Here is a 9,810-nt window from a genome sequence, read left to right as displayed (position 1 = left end):
GGTCTCAATCTCTTGACCTCATAATCCATCTGCCTCGGCTTTCCAAAGTGCTGGGATTATAGGCATGGACCACTGTGCCAGGCTAGAACTGCTTTTAAAACAAAGCATTGTAGGGCTGGGCATGGTGGCTCACGCCTGTAATTCCAGCACATTGGGAAGCTGAGGCGGGCAGATCACTTGAGATCAGGAGTTCGAAACCAGTCTGGCCAACATGGTGAAACCCTGTCTCTACTAAAAATACAAAAATTAGCAGGGCGTGGTGGTGGGTGCCTGTAATCCCAGCTACTCCGGGGGATGAGGCAGGAGAATTCCATGAATCCAGGAGGTGGAGGTTGCAGTAAGCCAAGATCATGCCATTGCACTCCAACCTGGGTGACAAGAGCGAAGCTCCATCTCAAAAAACAAACAAACAAAAAAACCCAGAAACAATGCAACATTAATTTGAGTCAAGTCTTTCTATGTCCCTACAGGCAGTGGTACCAACAGGCAGCAGCAGAGATTTCAACTGCCTCTTCTCTCAATACTAGTTGAGAGTCCCTTTGAAATTAGAAGAGCTAGCTAAAATTCCACATATAAGTCTGAAGGTGAGGAAAAGAAGTATCCCAAAACCCTGAAGTAAAATAATCCAGGCGAGTACCAGATCTGCACAACCACAGACTTACAGGATAGAAACAAAGGCCACAGTCAGGTGTGGTAGCTCACGCCTGTAATCCCAGCACTTTGGGAGGTCAAGGCAGGGGGATCACCTGAGGTTAGGAGCTCAAGACCAGCCTGGCCAACATGATGAAACCCTGTCTCTACAAAAAAAAAAAATACCAAAAATTAGCTGGGCCTAGTGGCAGCCGCCTGTAATCCCAGCTACTCAGGAGGCTGAGACAGGACAATCACTTGAACCTGGGAGGTGGAGGTTGCATGAGCCGAGATCGCACCATTGCACTCCAACCTGGGCAACAAGAGCAAAACTTTGCCTCAACAAAACCAAAAACAAAGACCACAAACCAAGCCATGGTATGTCTTTCTTTTATTTCCCATTAGGTTAAAGAACAAGCAAAATCATCTGCAAACGGGACTTCACCTTCTGGTTTCAAATCTTAAAGTAATAGAAATTAATCACCCCTATGCAGTGTCAAAAAGATTATGGAGACTCTATCTTTTTGGATTGGGTCTCCATAAGCACTAGAATAACTGCTATAAACAGCACATTCACTACTATTAACTACTTTATTAGAAGCCTCACAATCTGTTTACTTACCTTCTGAAATGCTTTTTTTTTTTCGGTAACATGGTCTCACTCTGTCACCCAGGCTGGAGTACGGTGGTACAATCTCAGATCACTGCAACCTCTACCTTCTAGGCTTAAGTGATCCTCCCACCTCAGGCTCTCAAGTAGCTAGGACTACAGGCGTCAGACACCATACCTGGCCTGAAATGCTTAAAACTCCAGAATTATCTTGAGTTAGTCTTAGCAATAAAAGACCAAGCAGGTAGATGGTGAAGGGCTAACAGCCCACTACGCTTGGCACAAGACTCCATAACCTAAATCTTACACAAGATCATTCCGACATACAACTTAAAAACTTGCTTGAGGGGAAAGTTTTACTGACAGAAAAAAAGAATCTGTGCAGAGACCCATTTCCTTCGCTACATAGCTCAGGCATTTTATTTTACCATTAATTCAGAAGTGACAGAAGGGTCGAGTCTCTCCAGCTTTAGTTATCTTAGAAACATAAGATTGTCCAGTAGACAGCTTATAAAGACCCAAGTCATTCCCAAGGCACCATGTCAGATATTTCGTATCCCTCCTCCAAAACCAAAGAAAACACAGAGATTAATACAATCCAGAGGAATACACAGTTTAGATTAGTTTGTGACTACTTAGCTGTCTCCTGTTTACACCATCAGAAAAGCTGATACAATAGCTGTTTTCCCGGAAGCCTTTTCCTGGTAGTCAAAACAGGAAGAAGCCTGTGGAGAACACCAGGGAACAGTGCAGTGCACTCCCATTAGGCTACAGCACTTAAGGTTTTTAACAGAAAAAAAAACCCAATGATTCAGTCTTTGGCATCTCCCACTCCATCTGCATTGATGGCAAACATAGCTTCAGCTTCAGGAAGACAGGGAGAGTCGTAGATTTTGCAGATTCTGGTTTCCCCTCTTCCTTTCCTCAGATACAATCTGACCCAAAGACACAGACCAAAGCATCAAGTTATTATAATTAAAGAATTCCATTCCTATAAAAGAGCTGAAAACTTTTTAAACATATATTCGTCCTAGAAGAACACTGGGGATGTTTCTGTACTATTTTCCTTAATGCATTTCCAACCTGGCAGAATCCATTTTTGCCCTGGCCCCTCTTAAGTGGATTGTCCATACTGAAACAAACATTAAAAAAAGAAAAAAATTTTTTCAAGACAGTGTCCCGTTCTTTAGCTCAGGCTGGAGTGCAGTGGTATGTGATCATAGCTCAATGCAGCCTTGAATTCCTGTGCTCAACTGATCCTCCCGCCTCACTCTCCTGGGTAGCTAAGACTACAGGCACACACCACCACACCTGCTAGTTTATTTTGTAGAGATATTGGCTTCACTATGTTGCCCTCACTAGTCTGGAATTTCTGGCCTCAAGCTATCCTTTCACCTTGGCCTCCCAAAGTGTTGGGATTACCACTGTGAGCCACTGTGCCCAGCCCATTTTTGTAATAACCAGGGAGAGGAGTATCAATTATTCAAATTCATTCTTCCACATTTGTGGGTTTTTAATTCTTATATGAGCAAATATCTATACCAACCAAAGCATGTCCATTAGATTAGCAAGAGTTCCCAAGTGTCTATACAACAGTAGCTTTAACAGGGCTTAAATGAAAATGTTTTATCTTCATGTCTACTTCACAGTTAACATGACATTCTGAAAAGAAGAATCAATCCCTCACCTTACCTGGTTGTTGATGCATGGGCGATGATATTTCCTCCAATAGGTTTTTTGGGATCGGCTGCAAACATGGCTGCTCCATCCACCTGGGCTACCACCTGATTAGTGATTACCACTGCTACACCAAACTGATGGAGAAAGGATAAATGTCAATTTTGTGGCCACAGACATTCCAAGAGCCTTAATGCTGCTACCACTTTCCCCCACAAGGAAACGAATGACTAATGTCTCTCTTCCTCCTTTTCCTTCTTTCTTTTTTCTTTCTTTTTTTAAAGACAGGGTTTCACCATGTTGGTCAGGTTAGTCTTGAACTCCTGACCTCAGGTGATCCGCCCACCTTAGCCTCCAAAGTGCTTGGATTACAGGCGTGAGCCATCACGCCGGTCCAGTCCTCTTCCTCCTTTTCTAATAGAGCTTGATCATCTCAGGCACTGATGTCTTGGCCTCCTAGCAAGGCTCCTGGAATTCACAGCTACTGAAAGTAGGCATTCTCTGTCCCTATCCCAAAACTTACCTCATCAGCAAGTCGCAGAAGCATCCGCAGAAACCTGGCCAAGTGCATCTGCCTGGCTGAAAGCTCACCTCGACCTGAATAGTCTGTTCTGTAAAGGGCGGTGGCACTGTCTACAATAAGCAGTGCATACCTACAGGAAACAAGGATTCTCTGAAGCCTCTTTCTGGCCTGTGTCAGGCAGATTCTCTCCCCTTCCTTACCACCCTAAAATCTCATATTCGTAGTTTCTCTTGTATATAGATGTTTTATTAAAATATTTGCACAGCACTAACAACTGAGGTACTGTTTAACAAGATTTCCACAAAATTCAGGTAGATTATGGTTTCATTTTTAATAGTGACTTGACCTAAACTACAAAGCAAGAGTGTAAAAACAGGAATTAAACTTAAACTTCCTCATTTCTAATTAAAGCTACTATCTATCTGGCCAAATAGCCATTACAGGATCCAGGTAAGGACTCTAAGAACGTATTTGGTGTCTTATACTGACCACATACCTAGATTCTACCATCATGGCTGATGCTTGATAAAGGAGCTGGGTCTGGTGGTCTGTGTTGAATGCTCGAGCATATGCTACATTATCCAGGACATCACTGCCAGAGAGACCATACCTATAGGCGAGGAGAGAACATTTATAGTCTGCACACAGAACTCAGGCAGATGAGCAATTCATCTCTGACACTTAAATTACCTGAACAGGTAGGGAAGAAGTGGTACTGACAGTAGTTTCAGGATTAAAGAATGTAATTCCCTTTCTGTTAAATTCAGGCAAACTATAAGCAGAGAGATGATAGCATCCAATACTCTGGAGCTCTACCTGGCAAGTCTTCAGGATAAATCAAATCTATTCTTTGAGGGCCACGTGCTGTGGCTCATGACTATAATCCAAGCACTTTGGGAGGCCGAGGCAGGTGGATCACCTGAGGTCAGGAGTTTGAGACCAGCCTGGACAACACAGCAAAACCCAGTCTCTACTAAAAGTATAAAAATTAGCTGGGCATGGTGGCGGTATGCACCTGTAATCCCAGCTACTCAGGAGGCTGAGGCAGGAGAATCGTTGAACCCAGGAGGCAGAGGTTGCGGTGAGCCAAGATCACACCATTGCATTCCAGACTGGGCAAGAGAGCAAGACTCCGTCTCAAAAAATAAAAATAAAAATATAAGGACGGATCCAAGATGGTCGATTAGGAGCAGCTCAGGATTGCAGCTCCCAGCAAAAGCATGGAGGGTTAGTGGACGCCGCATTTCCAGATGGATTTTTATTGCCCACAGACCAGGAGATTCCCAGGCGGAGGAGCTCCACGGGTCGCCAGCGTGGCTGTTTTGGCTGGCGCAGCTGTTTTCGCCGGCGTGGCTGTTTTGACCAGCACCCCAGTGCGGTGGTTCTCCATACAAAATACATGGGTCCAGGCAACTGGAGCTTGGGGAAAACAGAGTCGCCCATTCAACTGATAGAAAAGGGGACTGAAACAGGGAGCCAGGCCAGGAGATTCCTTGGCAAAAAAGTGCCACGAATCTCAGCATGGCTATTTCAGCCGGGTCATCACATGGGAAATCACACAGATCCCGGCACCTTTTCAACAGGTGACTGGAACACCTGGGAGACAAAAAAAAAAAAAAAAAAAAAAAAAAGGCTCTGAGGCAGGGAGCCAGGTGATCAGGCTCTGCTGGTTCCACCCACACACAAAAAAAACAGCAATCTGAAACACTCTGGATTGAGTTTCGCAGCAAGCACAGCTGAACCCGGGACGGTCCAGCTCTGTGGGGGAAGGGCATACGCCATTACGGAGGCACTCCACCACTACAGAGGTAGTCCACCATTGCTGAGGCAGCCCGCCATTGCCGAAGCAGCCCGCCATTACAGAGGTGGGCTGCCATTGCCGAGGCAATTCTAACTACACCCGTATAAACAGGACTGCAGGGAAGTTCACATGGCAGCTGGGCGGAGCCCACAGCAGCTCAGCAAAGCCTCTGCAGTGGCTAGGCTGCACTCTGCAGACAGTGACTAGGCTGCCTCCTCGCTGGGCAGGACAGCCCTGAAAAAAGCAAGCAGCACAACAGAAACTCATAAATAAAGCCCTAAATCCCCGGGACAGAGCACCTTGGAAAAAAAAAGGGAGGGTTATGAGTTCAGCTGCAGCAGACTTAAACGTACCTGCCCAGCAACTCTGAATGAACGATGAAGCTCACAGCTCAGCACTTGAGCTCCTATAAAGGACAGACTGTCTCCTCAAGCAGCTCCCTGACCCCCATATATCCAAAAAGTCACCTCATAAAGGAGAGCTCAGACTGACATCAGGTGGGTATCCTTCAGGGACAAAGATAACAGAAGAAACTGGCAGCAACCCTTACTGTTCTGCAACCACTGCAGGTGATCCCCAGGCAAGCAGAGCCTGGAGTGGACCTCAGCAATCATACAGCAGAGGGGCCTGACTGGTAGAAGGAAAACTAAGAAACATAAAGAAATAACTTCATAATCAACAAACTGGACGTCCACTCAGAGACCCAATCTGAAAGTCAACAACTACAAAGACAACAGGTGGATAAATCCATAAAGATGGGAAGAAACCAGCACAAAAAGGATGAAAACACCTGAAACCAGAACACCTCTCCTCCTACAAGGGATCACAACTCCTCATCAGCAAGGGAACAAGGCTGGATGGAAAATGAGTGTGATGAATTGACAGAATCAGGCTTCAGAAGGTGGGTAATAAGAAACTTCTGTGAGCTAAAAGAACATGTTCTAACCCAATGCAAAGAAACTAAGAACCTTGAAGAAAGATTTGACGAAATGCTAACGAGAATAAACAACTTAGGAACATAAGTGAATTGATAGAGCTGAAAAACAACACGAGAACTTCACAAAGCATACACAAGTTCAAGTTTCAACAGCTGACTTGACCAAGCAGAAGAAAGGATATCAGAGGTCAAAGATTAACTCAATGGAATAAAACAAGAAGGCAAGATTAGAGAAAAAAGGTCAAAAAAATTAACAAGGATATCCAGGACTTGAACTCAGACCTGGACCAAGCAAACCTAACAGACATTTACAGAACTCTCCACCCCAAATCCACAGAGTATACATTTTTTTCAGCACCACATCACACCTACTCTAAAATTGACCACATAATTGGAAGTAAATCACTCCTCAGCAAATGCAAAAGAATGGAAATCATAACAAACAGTCTCTCAGACCACAGTGCAATCAAGTTGAAACTCAGAATTCAGAAACTAACTCAGAACCGCACAGCTTCATGGAAACTGAACAACTGGCTCTTGAATGTTGACTGGATAAACAATGAAATGAAGGCAGAAATAAAGATGTTCTTCAAAACCAACGAGAACAAAGACACAACGTGCCAGAATCTCTGGGACACATTTAAAGCAGCGTCTAGAGGAAAATATATAGCAATAAGTGCCCACAGGAGAAACAATGAAAGATCTAAAATCGACACCCTATCATCAAAATTGAAAGAGCTAGAGGAGCAAGACCAAAAAAACTCAAAACCTAGCAGAAGACAAGAAATAACTAAGATCAGAGCAGAACTGAAGGAGATAGAGACATAAAAAACCCTTCAAAAAATCAATAAATCCAGGAGCTGGTTTTTCGAAAAGATCAATAAAATAGACCACTAGCCAGATTAATAAAAAAGAAAAGAGAGAATAATCAAATAGATGCAATAAAAAACGATAAAGGGGAGATCACCACAGATTCCAAAGAAATACAAACCATCATCAGAGATTATTACAGACATCTCTATGCACATAAACTAGTAAACGTGGAAGAAATGGATAAATTCCTGGACACTTGCATCCTCCCAAGCCTAAACCAGGAAGAAGCAGAAACCCTGAATAGACCAATAAGGTCTGAAGTTGAGGCAGCAATTAAGAGCATACCACCCAAAAAAACCCAGGTCCAGATGGGTTCACAGCCGGATTCTACCAGACATACAAAGAGGAGCTGGTACCATTCCTTCTGAAACTATTCCAAACAATCCAAAAAGACGGAATCCTTCCCAAATCATTTTATGAGACCAACATCATCCTGACACCAAAACCTGGCAGAGACTCAACAAGAAAAGAAAACTTCAGGCCAATATCCATGATGAACATAGATGCAAACATCTTCAATAAAATACTAATACTGGCAAACCAATTGCAACAGCACATCAAAAAGCTTATCCACCATGATCAAGTAGGCTTCATCCCGGGGATGCAAGGCTGGTTCAACATACGCAAGTCTATAAACGTAATTCACCACATAAATAGAACCAAAGACAAAAACCACATGATTATCTCAATTGATGCAGAGAAGGCCTTTGACAAAATTCAACAGCCCTTTATGCTAAAAACCCTCAATAAACTAGGTATTGATGGAACGTATCTCAAAATAATAAAAGCTATTTACAACAAACCAACAGCCAATATCATACTGAATGGGCAAAAACTGGAAGCATTCCCTTTGAAATCTGACACTAGACAAGGATGCCCTCTCTCACCACTCCTATTCAATATAGTACTGGAAGTTCTAGCCAGAGCAATCAGGCAAGAAAAAGAAATAAAGGGTATTCAAATAGGAAAGGAGGAAGTCAAACTGTCTCTATTTGCAGATGACATGACTGTGTATCTAGAAGACCCCATCGTCTCAGCCCAAAATCTCCCGAAACTGATAAGCAACTTCAGCAAAGTCTCAGGATACAAAATCAATGTGCAAAAATCACAAGCATTCCTATACACCAATAACAGATTTAAAGAGCCACATCAAGAATGAACTGCCACTCACAATTGCTACAAAGAGAATAAAATACCTGGGAATACAACTAACAAAGGATGTAAAGGACCTCTTCAAGGAGAACTACAAACCACTGCTCAACGAAATAAGAGAGGACACAAACAGATGGAGAAACATTCCATGTTCATGGTTAGGAAGAATCACTATTGTGAAAATGGCCATACTGCCCAAAGTAATTTACAGATTCAACACTATCCCCATCAAGCTACCAATGACCTTCTTCACAGAACTGGAAAAAACCACCATAAACTTCATATGGAACCAAAAGAGAGCCCGCATAGCCAAATCAATTCTAAGCAAAAAAAAAAACAATGCAGGAGGCATCACACTACCGGACTTCAAACTATACTACAAGGCTACAGTAATCAAAACAGCATGGTACTGGCACCAAAACAGAGATATAGACCAATGGAACAGAACAGAGGCCTCGGAGGCAATGCCACACATCTACAACTACCCTGTCTTTGACAAACCTGACAAAAACAAGCAATGGGGAAAGGAGTCCCTGTTTAATAAATGGTGTTGGGAAAACTGGCTAGCCATGTGCAGAAAGCAGAAACTGGACCCCTTCCTGACACCTTACACTAAAATTAACTCCAGATGGATTAAAGACTTAAACATAAGACCTAACACCATAAAAACCCTAGAAGAAAACCTAGGCAAAACCATTCAGGACATAGGCGTAGGCAAGGACTTCATGACCAAAACACCAAAAGCACTGGCAACAAAAGCCAAAATAGACAAATGGGACCTAATCAAACTCCACAGCTTCTGCACAGCAAAAGAAACAGTCATTAGAGTGAATCGGCAACCAACAGAATGGGAAAAATTTTTTACAATCTACCCATCTGACAAAGGGCTGATATCCAGAATCTACAAAGAACTAAAACAGGTTTACAAGAAAAAAACAAACAAGCTCATTCAAAAGTGGGCAAAGGACATGAACAGACACTTTACAAAAGAAGACATACCTGAGGCCAACAAACATATGAAAAAATGCTCATCATCACTGGTCATTAGAGAAATGCAAATCAAAACTACATTGAGATACCACCTCATGCCAGTTAGAATGGTGATCATTAAAAAATCTGGAGACAACAGATGCTGGAGGGGATGTGGAGAAATAGAAACACTTTTACACTGTTGGTGGGAGTGTAAATTAGTTCAACCATTGTGGAAGATAGTGTGGCAATTCCTCAAGGACCTAGACATAGAAATTCCATTTGACCCAGCAATCCCATTACTGGGTATATATCCAAAGGATTATAAATCGTTCTACTATAAGGACACATGCACACAAATGTTCATTACAGCACTGTTTACAATAGCAAAGACCTGGAACCAACCCAAATGTCCATCAATGATAGACTGGACAGGGAAAATGTGGCACATATACACCATGGAATACTATGCAGCCATCAAAAATGATGAGTTTGTGTCCTTTGTAGGGACATGGATGAACCTGGAAACCATCATTCTCAGCAAACTGACACAAGAACAGAAAATCAAACACCGCATGTTCTCACTCATAGGAGAGTGCTGAACAATGAGAACACATGGACACAGGGAGGGGAGCATC

At 43.0% G+C, this 9,810-nt stretch overlaps 1 protein-coding gene across 1 annotated transcript in view; it reads right to left on the bottom strand.

The window, feature by feature from the left end:
- Positions 1-1,003: 1,003 nt before the first annotated feature.
- Positions 1,004-9,810, bottom strand: part of RAD51 (RAD51 recombinase) — a 42,471-nt gene continuing 33,664 nt past the window's right edge. The window contains exons 7-10 of the mRNA XM_064374474.1: positions 3,937-4,050; positions 3,441-3,570; positions 2,933-3,054; positions 1,004-2,175 (exon numbers count right to left, since the gene is read on the bottom strand). Coding sequence (XP_064230544.1) covers positions 2,052-2,175; positions 2,933-3,054; positions 3,441-3,570; positions 3,937-4,050 — 490 coding nt within the window. The 3' untranslated portion in view covers positions 1,004-2,051. The remainder of the gene's footprint in view (positions 2,176-2,932; positions 3,055-3,440; positions 3,571-3,936; positions 4,051-9,810) is intronic.

Source organism: Aotus nancymaae, unplaced genomic scaffold (assembly GCF_030222135.1).
Source record: "Aotus nancymaae isolate 86718 unplaced genomic scaffold, 86718_ANA_hifiasm-v0.15.2.pri h1tg000011l, whole genome shotgun sequence".
In the NCBI taxonomy this organism is placed as follows: Eukaryota; Metazoa; Chordata; class Mammalia; order Primates; family Aotidae; genus Aotus; species Aotus nancymaae.
This window is presented reverse-complemented; position numbering and strand designations above follow the sequence as displayed.